Source organism: Larus michahellis, chromosome 7 (assembly GCF_964199755.1).
Source record: "Larus michahellis chromosome 7, bLarMic1.1, whole genome shotgun sequence".
NCBI lineage: Eukaryota > Metazoa > Chordata > Aves > Charadriiformes > Laridae > Larus > Larus michahellis.
In genome coordinates, this window is record NC_133902.1 from 54771022 (window position 1) to 54787988 (window position 16967).

General features: G+C 36.1%; 1 protein-coding gene across 11 annotated transcripts in view; it reads right to left on the bottom strand.

Annotated features, from left to right (window-relative positions):
* Positions 1 to 16967, bottom strand: part of LRP1B (LDL receptor related protein 1B) — a 743839-nt gene that overhangs the window by 125428 nt on the left and 601444 nt on the right. For 9 of the 11 annotated variants that reach the window (XM_074595863.1, XM_074595857.1, XM_074595859.1 and 6 more), the window contains 8 exons: positions 14846 to 14965; positions 13728 to 13841; positions 13358 to 13507; positions 9337 to 9459; positions 7103 to 7222; positions 5468 to 5596; positions 4365 to 4502; positions 21 to 161 (listed from right to left, as the gene is read on the bottom strand). In XM_074595863.1, coding sequence (XP_074451964.1) covers positions 21 to 161; positions 4365 to 4502; positions 5468 to 5596; positions 7103 to 7222; positions 9337 to 9459; positions 13358 to 13507; positions 13728 to 13841; positions 14846 to 14965 — 1035 coding nt within the window. The remainder of the gene's footprint in view (positions 1 to 20; positions 162 to 4364; positions 4503 to 5467; positions 5597 to 7102; positions 7223 to 9336; positions 9460 to 13357; positions 13508 to 13727; positions 13842 to 14845; positions 14966 to 16967) is intronic. The other 2 variants (XM_074595861.1, XM_074595855.1) reach the window with 1 other exon arrangement.

Here is a 16967-nt window from a genome sequence, read left to right on the forward strand (position 1 = left end):
TCAAAAAATTAAATACAAACCTGAACTTTTGCATTTTATGTTTATAGGTGCTTCATCAGAATGGTCTGGGCAGTCAAAATCACCGTCACATTGCCACTGGGAATTTAACAGGCATCTTCCATCAGCACAAGTGAACTCTCCAGGGCGACAGTGACGATACCCTAGAAATACAGCAATCAACGACTCCATACTTTGCTCATATTTTTGACATACAATTTTGCATATACAAGGCAATGTAAGTAAAAGTGTCTCTTGTTCCGTAAAGAGATGCAAAGCATTATATGCTTATACAGGAGTGTATACCAACAAAGAGAGAAATCAAATGTCCTGTTTGGGACAGAGAAGTGTAACTTTTCCTGTATTCCATGTGTATAAATTCTGCCTCAAATAATACGTAGTCCTTTAAAAGCGCCTTGAAAGCAAGCCTTGGTTTAGTTTAAAACTCAAGGAAAAAAATATGACTATAAAGCAAGAATTACGTAGCAACACTCATTCTGATTAAAAATCTAAATTATATTGAATTATGTTCAACACACTTTACTTTTGAAAAAAAAAATGCAGATTTTAAGCTCAAAAATATAACCAAATTGTAGTAACTACTAAAGCCTTGGTTTAACTCCTGAATCTGTAAACATCTGGAATGAGCACTGATAACTTTCTACTCTCTAGAAGTAAAAAGTTAATACTTGTCCTTTTTTTCTAATTGCTCTATTTCCTGCTACCTCGTATAGCTTTTTTTCCGATAGCAGATGGAAACATAACATTTGACCGTCTGTTATGAGATGTCCATCTACATCAAGAGTTTTAAACCTCTTGTATATCTTTAGTCATCATTTAGAAATGTGTTAATGTACTGTTTTCAACATGCAATATGTTATTTCATCAGTTACAAACATTACTTGGAATTCAAATAATTCTGTGGTCTCCTGAAGGCGTTTTTTTTCCTCTTCTTCACATAGATCGTGCTTGAAAGAAGACAGGGTGGTTTGATAGAGAAAAAGGGTGAAGCTTTTTGGTTGTGTGAGACACCTTGGCGTGCAAGATGTGACAGGCCACCAGCTTTACCTCCGGTCTGCAGCATTTCACAAGTACGTCATGATCAGAAAGGTCATTACAAATGTGTCGAACGAGGGTTTCTGCTTAATGCTGCCTCTGCTCTGGATGGCAGGGCATAATGAAACTGGAAACTGAAACCAGAAAATGCTTCCTATTCCTGTATTGGTCTTTTGATTAGCCACACAAGCCAAGTATCTCACCTTCTTGATGAAATTTCTTGTTTTTGAATGGACTCCCTAAAACTTTTTCTAGATTTTCAAGACCATAAGAAATACATGCAGGATGAGACAGTGGCTCACCTAGCTCAGTATTCTGTCTCTGACAGCAGCAAGAGATGAAATTTAGAGAGAATGCATTTTGTTCTCATGCTATTTTTTTTCTTTACAAGTAATTAATTATTAAAATTCCATTTGAAAGACAGGATTCTACTATCAAAACTTCCATCAAAGAAATTTTCAAGGATTAGAACGATTGTGAACTTTTAAAATCTGTTCAGATGCAAACTCTGACACAGAAGTAAACAAGTAAATACTGGTTGCTCCAATCACCAGACCCATTCTCATATCTAGATAATGCTCTAGGAAAAAAAAAAAACACAACAAAAAAATATACCTTTCATTGATACAGATGGGAAAAAAAAATAAATCTAGATTTTTAAATGGATTTCCTTAATTCAGCTTTTAGTTTTTTTTTTTTTAATTATTTTTTTTATATATTCAAGATGCAAAGGTCTAGTTCTAGAATCTAACAGAGGATATAGAGTTTGCAGTCACATCAGAAATCACATGTTTAAAATCTTGGTGAATTAGGTGGTTACAGCCTAACAACACCTTGAAAAGTCTGTTTTGGAATTGGTTCCTACTCTCTACAAGTAGTTCCCCTTCTTGTAAAAGAATGCAACCCTTTCCTAAAATTACACTATACTGTTTTTACCATACTAGTCACATACTAAGGTGTGTATTTGATTACCAGCTAATAAAAAATTGCATTGGAGCAGTGCAACATGTAACAAATGTTGCTGTAGATTTCAGTTTACTGAGTAGAAATTCAATAGATCCAGTGCCTGAAAGCAGGTCCATACTACAATTAGATCAGGAGTTTGTACATCCTCTGCTTCTCTTGCTATTTCTTCCTTCTGTCTTTTCCAAACGTCTGTCAAACCATCACTATTTATTTGTCAGTATTTTAAGGATTAGCGGGCAACATGTGCTTGGAACCCCGTGTCCTGGGCGAGGGCAGAAGGTGCACGTAGCTCTGCTCTGTGTGTTATAAAATGGTGTTTAAAAATGCAGTAGATATATCAACACTTCGCAGGTGTGAGTTACCCATTGCATTGCTGCTATGGATATTGAATGCACAGTTCACTGATTTCCAATGAGTTATCTGTCATTAATAAATCAATAACCTGCTTCGATCCTGATTTGGTTTAAACTACACAACCTAAGCAGTTTTTCCCTACAAGAGCTCATTGTTGCAAACTGCTCCTTTCAAAACACCGTGTAGTTTACACAAGCAAAAAGCAAATGGAATTTGCAAGGCAAGGCGTGTTTGTTCCCTTCTTTCTTCAAGGATCTGGAAGTCTACTTTCGTGAGTGGCACGATGCAGTAAGGGAGGACCAGCAGAACAAAACAGCTGGTAAGGAGAACCCAATAGCTACACTAGATGAATTTCAGGATTTTATTTCACACTAGCTCTCCTCTGCTCTTGTCTTGTGGACTTCACGCCACTATTACCCGAGGTGTATCAACTGGCTCAGCTTTAGAAGGGTTTTTGTGGGTTTTTTTTACCCGATCAGTTCACTTGCTTCGACACTACTCCATGTGAGCAGTGGGAGATTCGCTTCAAAGGTGCTCTCCTGATCTGACCCATTTAATGTCGATGTGGCAGGAATGGCTGTTCCCTCTTAAGTACCAGCCTACTTCCAGTGAGCACAGAGAGAAAAGGGACAATTGGGTGACAGCCCAGTTCATCACAGGAACACATTTTTTCCATGTCATATACAGTTCTAAGTGATGCTGATGAAACCTGTTCTTTACATAACCAGCAAACTAATAAGTACTTATTTGCTGCATTATATTATTTTCCTACAATGTTCCATTACACGTTTGACTCAAACTTGACATGAAAAATTTTACTAAATGCAAATACCAAACATTCTTTTTCTTACAGTCTTTGGATGTCTAATCGCACCATTTACGCACATACACTCTTTAGGTGGTGCATACAATGGAAATGTCTAAAATACAGAGCTAGCTGTCTTCTGCTGGGGTTCTCATCCCTTGAGAGCATTTCATAGAGTAAATAAGCAATATAGATTTTAACTGCACAAAATCAGGCATGATCATGAACAACTTGCCTTTTTGGACAGAATGTCTGCTCTGTATTTTCTATAAATACCATTTAGATAGGTGGATGTTTCTGAGTATGGCCTAGATACAAACCTTATGAGGAACGACTGAGGGAGCTGGGGTTGTTTAGCCTGGAGAAGAGGAGGCCGAGGGGAGACCTTATCACCCTCTACAACTACCTGAAAGGAGGTTGTAGAGAGATGGGGGCTGACCTCTTCTCCCTGGTGACAAGTGATAGGACGAGGGGAAACGGGTTCAAGTTACGTCAGGGGAGTTTAGATTAGATATTAGGAGACATTTTTTCACTGAAAGGGTTATTAAACATTGGAATAGGTTGCCCAGGCAGGTGGTGGATTCACCATCTCTGGAGGTGTTTAAAAAAAGAGTAGATGGGGCACTGAGGGACATGGTTTAGAAGTGGCTCTTGTCAGGGTAGGCTAAAGGTTGGACTCGATGATCTTAAAGGTCCCTTCCAACCTCAACAATTCTATGATTCTATGATTCTAGATGCACCCTACAGACATTCATGTAATGTAAGAACCCCTAAATGCCTATGAATGGTGAAAATTAAACATTCACGTCTGGCTTTAGTTGATACCCTTTGACTGCAGCGATAATCATGGCAGAGATGGATCATTATTTGATAGAAAAAAAATGCGTACAGAGACAAAGATATATAAAAGACACATACATAATGAACAAGAGTTTATAGACTATACATTTTTAAATTCTGTTAAATGTTATTAGCAATCAACTGTAAGTCACAACTATAGCAAACAATTTGTCATTGTAGCTCCAGCTCCAATTTGATACCAAGCTGTATTCAGAAACGCTTAATTTACAAGTTAACATTAAAACAATTTTTAAAAGCTAACCACAAATCAGAATAGTGATTTAAATTAACAGACCTCACAGAAGGCCTTACAGTTAACAGTCTGAAATTTTTCTGTTTACTCTACTTTTGTTATACTTGCCACATTCCAGAGATTCATCCGATCCATCTCCACAGTCGTCATCATGGTCACATACAAACTGTTTGGGAATGCAGACTTTGTTACGGCACATGAAAGCATTCTCGTCACAAGTGTTATTAGGAGCTAAGGAAAATACAGTACATAAAAATAAATGGAATTGAGAACAGTAAGATATACAACCATTTTCTTACAGAAAGATGAAATGAGAAGTAGTTAGCCTGAGTGGATTCAACAGATACAACCATAACTTCTGAGTCATACGAAAAGCACTGCGTAATTCAACAGCAGAAAAAGCTAATCGTCACTAGACAGATAGCTAAAATCTCGTGTAATCCAAGACGTAAAGGCTTCAGAAGTTGACGATGCCTACAACTAACCTAAGGTCTGCCCCTGAGGAAAAGAATATTTGGGAAGCAGAGATCCTTCCTATGTTACTCTGCTCCTGAACAAAAGCTCTTTAAAACCCATAAATACTCAAATTATAACTCAGCCTAAAAATGGTAAGAGACAGAATATCCATTCAGTGGAGAGAACATATTTCAATATTTTTAACCTATACCATTTTTATATACATTAATAAAAGAAAACCCCTGGTGAAACTGCGAGTGAACTCCTGACACTTTTAATAGAAACGTATCTCAGAAGACTGTAAGTACCAGGTCATAGGGAACAGATGTCAAGATCTGAACAATTAGACAGCATAAATTGGAGACAGAAATATATCACCCTTTTTGGTGCACAACCTCCCTGACATGCAGCAGCAGTTTCTTCAGGACGAGGAAAAAAACTGCATGGTCACGAATGTGCTAATTTTCACGAGTAAACGTGCTGTATAATGTCGATGACACGACACACAGACTGATCTTCAGCTGGTGTGCCTCAGTATATATTAACAAAACCTGAAGATGTTAGGCTGATTAAAACATGGAAGGATCCTGGTACGTACACTTACACGTGGTCCATCAATCTTTACGAACAATCTTGACAGTATAAGGGTATGATACCACAGACACAAACAACATCTGGCTATTGTAAAGACAAAAGCACCAAGAAAAGTAACACCATACATATTTAACATGCAAACATACCACAGCCTGCTGTGGACAGTTCATCACTTCCATTGGGACAATCTCTCTCTCCGTCACAAAGCCAGTGCTGGGGAACACAGGCATGGGAGCCCAAGCAACTGAACGTATCTGCTGCACAGGTCACTGAACCTAAAAAAACATTAATTGTGCATCTTGAACACGTTTTAACTGATTTATTATTTTTTTTAAGGTAATGGGTAATAACTAAGGGGGGTTTATCTTAAAATAAAACCGAAAGAAGATTTTGTTCTGCACAGTACGATAAACACACTGGCTAAGACTGTATTTTACAATAAAATTTTGACAATCTACTATTTATTTCATTCTTCCCAGTTATTCAAGTCACAATTTTCTGCAAGGAAATTTAATTTACCTTACTTCGTGAGAACTATCCAAGAGAATTAACTTTTCAAACCAATTTTATGGTCTTGTTTGGACTGACAGAACTCATCCTCGTATGATCCTCGCATGACTGTACCCTACGCCAGGAGACTAAAGGCATTCAAACCTTGCATGAATCAGCCCCATGTAGAAGAGAACAACGTGTACCAAGAACAACAGTAGTGGGAGTAAGAAAATATCTGACAGTTCTAACTCAACCTATTGTTTCTTTGACTGATTTTTTTTTTTTTTTTTTTTTTAACTGGGATTTCTCCAGATAAGAATATTCTATCCTAGGATTAATTTTACACTGTGTGGAACTAAACTTTTGTGCAACCCATGTATTCTCTTATTTAAGTTAAATATATTTCACTAAAAAGGAGACCATGTATTTTCTACTAATTTTCATTGGAAATTAATAAAATACTAAAACAAATTCAAAAATTTGATTTTTTTTGTACTAGTTATACAACAGGGACAACATTTGTTTCCTTATACTCATTTGCCATTTTTTGATACTTCTGAAGTTAAACTTGATGTTAAATAAATATTGATTTTTAAAGACTGAAAAATCTGAAGTCATCTTGATCTCTTTTATTCTTATTTAAGTTAGAAGTTGAAATTATAAAAAGAAAGTCTTAAAATACAGCACAGATAAGGATGGGAACAATGCACAAAGTATCATGACATTGTGACAGTATGACTTGACACAATGGGATTTTCTTTTAAAAAGAATTTACACTTCCAGTCAACTGAGCCCCAGAATGAAAGTAAAATTTTCAATTTCTTATGCAATTTGAAGAGTTTGGGAATTTGAGAGGACTAATACGCAATAATGCTTATGACTGTATATACAAAAATTTAAAGGGAATAGGAGAAAAAGCTGGAGGAACAAAACCAACTTTTGAACCTTCAAGCACCTATCACTGAAATGTAGAACTCCCATAGCGATGATACAGGGGTTCTACCTCAAAGATGGGAACTGCATAAAGTTTGGTTCTCCTCTTGCCCGTGCTGGTGTGCCATTTCTATCTTTGCTGACAGACTACACACAAATCACAGAGTCCCCATGAAAAGGGTATCTAGCTATGGGTTGGAGGGCCTGGGGGAAGATATCCCTTAACACCCTCTCCTTGAAGCTTATGCTCTTTGGAGATGCTGTACTTGTTCCCTTTCCACCACCTTCTTGGATCGCTTGGTCTCTTTCGGTACGTATGATCTGACACAACACAGAACTAAAATCATTCTACTTACCACAAATAGCGTCACTCTCATCTAAACCATCTCCACAGTCATCCTCACCATCACAAGTCCATTGCTTAGAGATGCATTTGTTGGCAGAGCAAGCAAATTGGTTCCATGAACAAGATGAATCTAGGAATAATACCAATCACTGCATTTGTTAGGTTCACAACAGCACTGTGCTCCCTGTGTTTTCTAGCACAGTTTAGGAACCTCCACACTGCTCCCTTCTGTCCTCCCTATTTTTTTGTGTATTAAAACACTCAAATACAGTGTAATCCTAATCTTGGCATTCAGGATGTTACCGGGTTGTCTAAGAGTTTGCATTTAGCCATTTATTTATTTTAATACATACATAAATAAATAGCAAAACATTCAAAACACTTACATTCTAATATCTTTAAACGGTTTGCCAGTGAGATGAGGACAAACACTTTCAAAACATACATCTGGTTTCTGTATTTCACGTGGATGTTATAACTATAGCGAACCGCTTTATTTTGGTAGTAGGGGAGAGATGGCACGGTCCAAATTTTCCAACACTGCCTTCCTGTTGGTATTGCAGTATTTAATTGCATCTTTAAAAGACTTCACGTTATTTTCTCTCACAAGAAAAAATGCTGTTTATTTGATTCGTACACATTGAAATTGATGGCTCGCTTCTGCATTTCAAAAATCAGTCTGCACAACTGTTCTAAATAAGTGCTACTATTACGCCTGAAAACTTCAAATCATTCACTTTTCCCAGACTTCTTTAAGAATAAAATTCATTTTGTTTTAACTGATGACAACATTATATTATCAACAAAAAGAATTTTGGGTAATACAGCCTGAATTTAAAAGTAGCATTGTAACAACACCTCAAAGTGGGTAAGAGCAATAAATCCACAAATAACAGCTAATAGGTATTAAAATATTTCTTATAAGTATGTATGTGTAACAAAACCTGGAAATGTAAAAACTGAGTCGCACTTGATAAATGTGGTCAACACAAAACCTTCTGATTCTCATGGTGCACAGCAGTTCCAAATTTGAAGTTGTAAGATGTATAAATACAATGTAAACTGCAAACCAAACATGGAGGCATGTTAATGGAAACTGGGTCATGAAGGGAGTAATGTATAACTTTCAGTCATGTTAAGTGGTAAAGCAAAAAAAAACCAAAAAAAACCCCAAAACAGATCTCAGGTTTTATTTAAATAGGGAATAGGAAAACTCGATGCTACCTTTTGCTGTTCTGCTACAACTTAATTATAGAAATAATCCGTTCAGTTAATCCATACAAATTTAAGTTAAAAGACCAGCTCTCACTATGAGCAAAACCAACCTGCATGGCTCCTCAACTAGCTAGAGTTAAGAAGCGAAAAGATCTGAGACGGAATGGACTCTTAACCTGGTTCACAGTTTATGCTGTATTTTGTTCACATCACTTCTGTTGTTGCTTTAAATAATTATACCTGTATGGCCTCTGATGCAAAGTAATGTCTATTTTTATGTCAAAAAGGTCTGTTTTGGTTACTTCCTGTTGGGGTCAGAAGACCGGGTCATATGAGGAGAGGCTGAGGGAGCTGGACATGTTTAGCTTGGAGAAGAGGAGGCTGAGGGGAGACCTCATTGCCCTCTACAACTCCCTGAAAGGAGGTTGGAGAGAGGTGGGTGTTGGCCTCTTCTCCCAAGTGAATAATGACAGGACCAGAGGAAATGGTCTGAAGTTGCAGCAGGGGAGGTTTAGATTAGATATCAGGAAGAATTACTTTACTGAAGGAGTGGTCAGGCACTGGAACAGCCTGCCCAGGGAGGGGGTTGAGTCACCATCCCTAGAGGTGTTTGAGAAACGTCTAGATGTGGCACTTCAGGGCATGCTCTGAAGGGCAGAGATTGTAGGTTGTTTGGTTGGACTCGATGATCTTAAGGGTCCTTTCCAACCATGAAGATTCTGTGATTCTGTGATATTGATAAGAACCTAATTCCTAACGAGGAATCATGAACACTTAGTGAAATCGTTAAATGTTAAAGCAATAGAAAAGTCTGTATATAGATGTATCTTTAGGAGAAGAAAAAAAAAAAAAAGATGAGACAGCTTAAAATATTGGCAGCGTGAAGTATTAGAGAGTTGAATCTGGAAATGTAGCATTAAAAACCTTTTCATATAGCTCTATATTCAATCTGTGAGATAAATGCACGCTTCTTTCTGTTTTTAAAGTGCATTAGTGATTACAGAAATACAAATAAGATAAAACGCTCACCACAGTGCAATTCATCTACTCCATCCTCACAGTCTTTCTGCCCATCACAAAGCCAGGTGGTCAGAATACATCTTCCACTAGGACAACCAAAATAATTTTCTTCACATGTGGGTTTGTTTTGAACTGTGATAAAATAAAGAATGTAATGTAAAATGGTCTCTACTAGTATGATTAGGAGCCTAATACATTTCTGCTAAATTTCTGAACACTGATGGACAGCAAAGTGTTTATGCCTAAAAAGGCAAAAAAATACTATTTATATTATTTAATTGTGTTCATACAAATTAGAAAATAGTGATAGCTAAGCAGTTTAGGGAGCTGAAATACTTCACTTGCTTAGAGAAGAATCAGAGCACAGCTTCAAACTAAATTAAAAGGACCTATAGAGAAAAGTAGTTCAGTTTGCAGGTTTTGAGCTCAGGTAGGTCAACTTTGCTTGGTTTTTTTACACCTGCTGAAGAAATTGCCCTTCTGATCTACCTGCCACTATCAACAAGATAACCTGAATGTGGCAGTCTTTTTGTCTTATTCACTGAGACAAACCACAATCCTAAATCACGCATTGACTGGCTACACCACCGGTGCTGGGGTCAAAAAATTAGACTTTGTCACAAATGAAAAAGTTCTTCTTCCTCGCATTTTTTCTTTGTAGAGCATGAAAGTAATTTATAATTTGACTTTTATGAACGCTCAGAAAACACATGACATAAGCGCAAATATTAATCTAGTGAGTGGCACGGGTTATTTTCAAAATCTCAAGCAAGGTCTTTGCCTGGGAAAACCCAGGGAATATAAACTAGTGGTGAGCGCTGGAGATCACTGAAGCTCTCTACCAAGGTTTCTATTACTTCTTAAATGTACCGGGGCTATTCACCCTGGTTTTGGTTTCCCCCCCTCCTCTCTCTCTTAAAAAGAAAGTTAAAGTCATCATTTTTATGGCTTCAACTGTATGAATAGAAAAAAAGAATAAAGAAAGAAGTGGGATGTCTCTGATGACTGGGTAGATATTAAAGAGTGTCTATGTATAGCCATCCCAAAATGAATATTTTGCCTTAATTTTCTGTAAGAACAATGACACTGAACAAAGACTGTTAATGGGAATTATCATATTCATAATACAAACAACTCTCGAAAACTTAATGTGCCGAAGTTGGTCAGTTTTGAATGAAATGGCGAAGGAAATCACATGTAGGTTGAATTGGAATAGCATTCCTTCCAAGTAAAGGGAGGAATGATCCAGGCAATTAGTCACACATTAAAATGATGGAACTTTTTGGCACACATTTGAAAGGCAGAATAAAGTAATACAAATAAATGGACTATGGAATAAAATGCAACATTAGTTTACTTCTGCAACATTACTTTACTGAAGCTATAGCATACTGCCCTCAGAATCTCCTTTGGTATGAAAAGTCCCCATATAAAAAAAGGAAATACAGTAAATCTGTTTTGAGCTCAGCGAAGCTTTATATACATCAAATTCTAAAGAATTATTAGATAAACTGGAAAATATGGAAATTAGTATGAAAACTATAATCGAATAGGCATCTGGCTTATAGGGAGGATGAAAGTTCTTAATGTCAGGTTGACTGTTGTTAGTGCTGACGTTCTAGGTTCCTTCTGGAGCCTGGTAATACTTCCATCGATAACGCTGGCACAAAATGTATGAGACTTCTAACAGAACCTTTTGGTCACACAATGGTCTTATCACACAGAAAAACACAATATTAAATGGGAATAATCAGATGATGTTAATTACTAGGCTAGTAGAAAACAGGATGGTATTTAACAACATAAAATTAAAAGTTTTATTTTGACTAATTAATCAAATTTATTAATTAGTAAATATTTATTTTTGCTAAATAATAATTCTTAGAAGAAAGTGAGAGGTATTGGTCACAGGAAGATAATTACAATCTAGAGCCATTCAATTATGAAAACGAACATAAAAAAATTAAAATGCATTTTCACCGATGCAAGGCACATGTATGACTTCATCTGAGATACTGGATGGCGCTCCGGTATATTCAAGAGAATATTCTAGAGGTTGAGATGACTAAGATGACACAGACAGATATCCCTGTCTTGAAAGCGGGAATTCTAAAATGCCTTGGTTTATTTGCCATTGCAAGTAAAGAGTAAGGACATGATTACTGAAGGACGACAAGGTCCTTCTCAGCATAAGACCAGCTGTAAACTGGAATACACGTAGACTAGAAATTGAGAGTGAATGAAGTTCTAGAAGATGATAGCAATAACAGGAATACTATGAGCAAAAAATACCACTAATTTTTAATTCTATAGATTTTTGCATAAAAGCCTGAGGTGCAGGAAAGCAGATACGGACTTGTTATCCCCAGAGTTTCTTCACTAGTGCACTGTTCTCACTTTGATCAGAATTTCATAGGATGGGCCTAACCCTACAAATATGTGTCAATAAACCTGTGTTCATTAAAGTATCCTCATTCTAAATACAGTTTATCGCTTCTTTATTTATAGGCATGTTTACATATTGTACTTAATATTCTCAAACTTAAATGAGAGGTTCTGAGTAATAAAGGAGCGAACACATAAATGCCACCCTTCATAGGTAAGAATTTAATATTGTGAATATTTCATTGGTTAACATTAGATATGGTACTAAATGTCTTAATGGTTGGGGTTAAGGATTGCATAAACCCTAAAAAAATCCTACAACCCCCCCAAAATCAGAAAATAGGTATTTATTCATAATACAGCTAACTATTTATACTTATTCAACATTAAGAGTTTGATTTTGTACAACACTTCAGAATTTAGGATAACCCAAATAACCTATGCAGTAACAGAAAGCAGATGCTAAAACCATGATTATGAGATAATGAGCACTTCTTGAGACTGCAGAAGAGTCTTGCATAAAAGCACAATACCCCTGCACCAGGGATCTCTCCCTTCAGTGCTACTAGATAGCCTCAGAAGGCAAAACTGTTTAAACTTTAAAAACTTTATGTTATCTTCTGAAATTCGTTAACACTTCCTCCCGTCATTCTGATAAAAATTGCATCATAAACTCTCACGAAAGTAGAGGCTTTCCTTCAAATTTATACACACACGTATCTTGAAAATGTGTATTTCCAATGTGTTAATATTGTGCCTTCTCATGAAAAACTCTCAGGTAAGAAGTCAAAAAAAACAACTTTAAAAGCCAAATAAGTTTGCTTCTTGTTTCTTCCACGTAAGATATTTGCCTCAGTTGTTCTTGTTATTGGTTCTTTGTCCATCTCTATTTTAATAAGTTTTTCATATGATTCATTTTCCAAGACACTAAGTTTGTGATTTTTTTATTTATTTTTTTTTTCTACATGTCATGAGGCTGTAATGTGTTTCCCATAGGAGAGCAGAAATAGACAGGGGAACCCTAGAAAAGCAACACAATCTCCATCTGTAAATACCTCTCCCTTTTCTGGAAGCCTGAAATCTCAGCACTGGGGCTGGGACTCAGGTGTACCGTGATCTCTTTGTACTGGCTGAAGAGCAGAACAATCACACAAGCAATAACCCTGGATTCTACCCTGTCAGCCTACTCAAAGTACCTCAACAAAATAAAAGAGAACATTAAAAAAGTAAACAAGAAAAGGAATACCATCCACTAAAGTAGTAGCTAATAAAAGTTCCCGAGTGATTGTGCTGAAGCTTGATGCGCTTGACATTTTAATGACTGATGTTTTACTTAAATAAAAGTGATTGATGACAGACACAACCTTGAGGAAATAGAAAGTCAGACATTACAGTTTTCTTCAGAGAAATGCGTTAGTAATTTGTAATAATTTGAGTAATCTAATGAAATACAAAGTAAAGAGCGGTGAAAAAACCTGCATTCAGTGTTATATTTATCTCCATAAATAAAATAATAATATAATATAATAAATAGTATTGCCTGAATAAATATTTTACAACACAATTAGAAAAAAGACCAAAAAATACTAGAATACACTTTTTGAGAATCGTAATATTTTTTTCTTTTTTTCTTTTTCACAGTTACCTGGGCATTTTAGTTCATCTGTATAATCTCCACAGTCATTAGATCCATCACATATCCATTCTGGCAGTATACAAAGGGAAGTTGAATTACAGCTAATAAATCCTGAAGATTTTATTCCAAGTTTATAGAAATAAGCGCAGTTTGTATTATCTGGAAAGAGACAGTAAATAATAAATAAATAAAACAGTAAAAGACTACAGGACACCTCATACAGATTGAGAGCCTTAGAGTTTGGTTTTCAGGTTTAGCTTGAGTTTGCACAGACCATGCAGCTGCTGGTATCCAACTAGTAATGAGTATGAATTAACTGCTGTATAACAAGGAATAATCACAGAACAGATGCTACAAAGAAGCACAAACACAAACTTACTGCAATTCTTTTCATCGGAAGCATCTGCACAATCAATGATCTGGTTGCACTGTGCTGATTTTCCAATGCAAATCCCATCTGCACAATGGAATTCTGTTGAGGCACACGTTGAATCTGTAACATATGGTTATAAAAGATGTAAATTTGTGTACTAAACAGACTCTTCGGATGCATATTATATGTATTGTGTTTAAACCCTCTACCTTTTTAGGATGAGGTATTCAGAACACACTGTACCTTCCATAGTTAAAAATTCAGTAGAAACATAAGATCTAATCAACTTGAAAAAAATATTATTTTTTGAGACCAAAGTGTGTGTCTAGATAATTCAACTCAATTTGAGATAATCACCATGTGAGGAAGGAGGAAACAGTTTTGGGACCATCTTTGAATCTCTCATATTTCTTTCATGTAACAGCAGGTTGGGTTTTTTGCCTGTATGCTTTTTTCTCTACTCATATTCAGCTAAATGATTAAAATCCATGCAATGCTTTCAAAAAAATGCTAGTTACTACAGCTACATAGGTTTTAGCTATATATTGTGGAATAATTTCCCCTCCGGTCTTTCTGAATTGTAAGGAAGTATTTGTTTTGTCTACTAGCTAGACTTTATTCACTGGCTGATGCACAGATATAAATATTCATGTTTTAAGACATAAAAAGAAAAACAATTCTGATATAAAAAGGAGAACAATTCTGGTAAGTTTTGCAAAGGACACAAACATTGCCATGCATCTGAGAAGCAAAGAAATAGAACACTAGCTGCTTCAAAGAAGAAACGGTGCAGCAGATGCAGAGAAGAAATCACCCATCTTTTAACCCTTCCATCTGTAGTAGAGATTCTCATTACTTCACAGAAGAAGCAGAAAGTGTGTTTTTGGAGTTTTCCATAGCCAAAAGCACTCTCCTTCTAGAGGACTGCAGGTGCAAACCAAAACTGGTCTTCATAGCAATCCCAACACAGGGGTGCACCCGCTGGCTTTTGAATTCTAACGGAACAAACCCCAGCACCTGTGATTCCAACAAAGCTATATGCATTTTTCTAGCTACTTCTATTTAGATACTAAGTATTTACGGAGCAATATTCTGAAGTCACCTCGGAAGTAACTGGCATTTACCTTTACAGTCAGATTCATCAGAGTTATCACCACAGTCATTTGCACCATCACATACTTTGTTACTTGAAACACAGCGACGATTAGAACATGGCTTGAAACCCTTCCGACAGCCTCTGTTTTCTGGGAAGTACAAGCATATAATTTCATTTAGACACTTTTATTAAAACAAGACAAACATTCCAGAAAAACACTGGAAATGAAAATGCTTTTGAAGCTACGGGAAAATCTTCAGAAATTGTTCATTTATTCTCCAGTAGAAGAACTTGGGACTGATAAACACATAGAGAATAATAAATGAAAGCACAATGAGAAAGAACGAAATAATGACAAAAAAGAAAAAGGAAAGCCTAAACCCCAATTTGCATTATCTCATAGTATAAAAGGCCCATGTGCTTTAAATGCACTTATTTAGACACACTTTTGTCAGGCATATGACAATTTTTGCATATAGCATCAGTAATTCTATCAAAGAGGACGAAACATACCAAATTTGCCTTAAACCAAGTCAGGAATAAATGGAGAGTAAAATAACAAAAAACATTATTGGAAAAATTTCTGAATTTGTGAATACCAATTCTGCAAGTGTTTTGCTCAAGTAGGCACACGATTGAAGAATGTACGAATTTTACATATGTTGATATGTTTGAAAATCAAGGAATTATTTATTAAAGTCCTAACCACTGTAGAAGTCATGCCACAATAATAAATGAATAATGTTCACTGGATTAGTTGATCAATAATAATGAGTCCAGCATCCTGTACTTCATCAGATTCAGAAAACAACAGACTGTATAAGACCTAGTACATGACAGAAGCGCAGTTCTTCCTGCTTTTTCCAATGTGTAGCCAAAAGTTCAGTACGGTTGATTTAAATCAGGCAAAATGTACACTGTCACGCTACAAATTAATATAACCTTCATAAAATTATGTGGCGAATCCAGGGAAAGGCAAATTGTTGGATCTTGCAATTATGGTTTTTCAGTACTGTAGAATAAAGTCTAAAATAGTTTTAGCAGCTCAGTAAACCTCAAACCTATACTGACATATCAGATAACTTCTCTGCAATAACAAGAAAGAGTATTTTGAGATTCCTCACCAGCTACAACTTTCTTATTTATTCCCAGATCGCTTTCTCTATATTCCTTCATCCTACTCTCCTCTCCTAACCAAGTAAAAGAAACTACGTGCAATCTTAATCTTTCTCACATGAACTGTGAATGAAATAAATGACTAAAATTAATAGTAGAGACAAACAGGTTTAATCCATATAAGAACATAGCTGACTGGGGTTTTTTGGTGGTGGTTTTTTGCTTTTTTAAATTACCTCTTATGTCTAAGCAAGATACACACATAAACACAAATATGTAGACGTACTTAGTAAGGAAACCCAAGAAGGAATTCACAGACATAAGTAATTTACTTTTCAGTGATTTAAAGCTGTCACTTGTAATTCAAGGGCTTTTCCCCCCTGGTAACTAGAAGTATTTTGTATATTCCATATTCTTATTTCCTTTTCTGACGTGGGTTTTTTCAGATTCAAACAAACAAACCTCCTTAGTTGTCTACATGTATTATCTGACGGAATGTTGTTATTAGTTTTACATGACACGATCAAAGCAATTATCACATAGAAGTTTGAAAGCTAATGGGGCATAAATTGAAGATGAAAGAAGAAAAAAACATTACGAAGTATCAGTTGCTATACTCAGAGGGCTGATGTTAATTTCTTTAAGGAATAAAAAAGGAGAGTGCTATTCCATTTCTTTTTTTTTCAGCATCAACCTTGTAGTTGGACTCCATGATCCTTATGGGTCCCTTCCAATTTGAGATAGTCCGTGATTCTATTAAAATGGCAGAAGCAAACTCCTGGAATTAAAGTAGACAGTTTCATAAAACTATCGAGCTGGCAGGTATAAACATAATAGGTGGGTTTGAAACAACATGAAATTGTTCATATGGGAAACAGAAGAGATACCAAGGCTGCAATATGAATATCCAGAAAAAAGGAAAAGCCAAGAGTTACAGGCACACAGGCAAGAAGGAGATTACACTTAATACGCAGGATACGTGAGTTCTCTAAGGCGACTCAGTGACTTAGGAAAATTATTTGAACACTAGCATT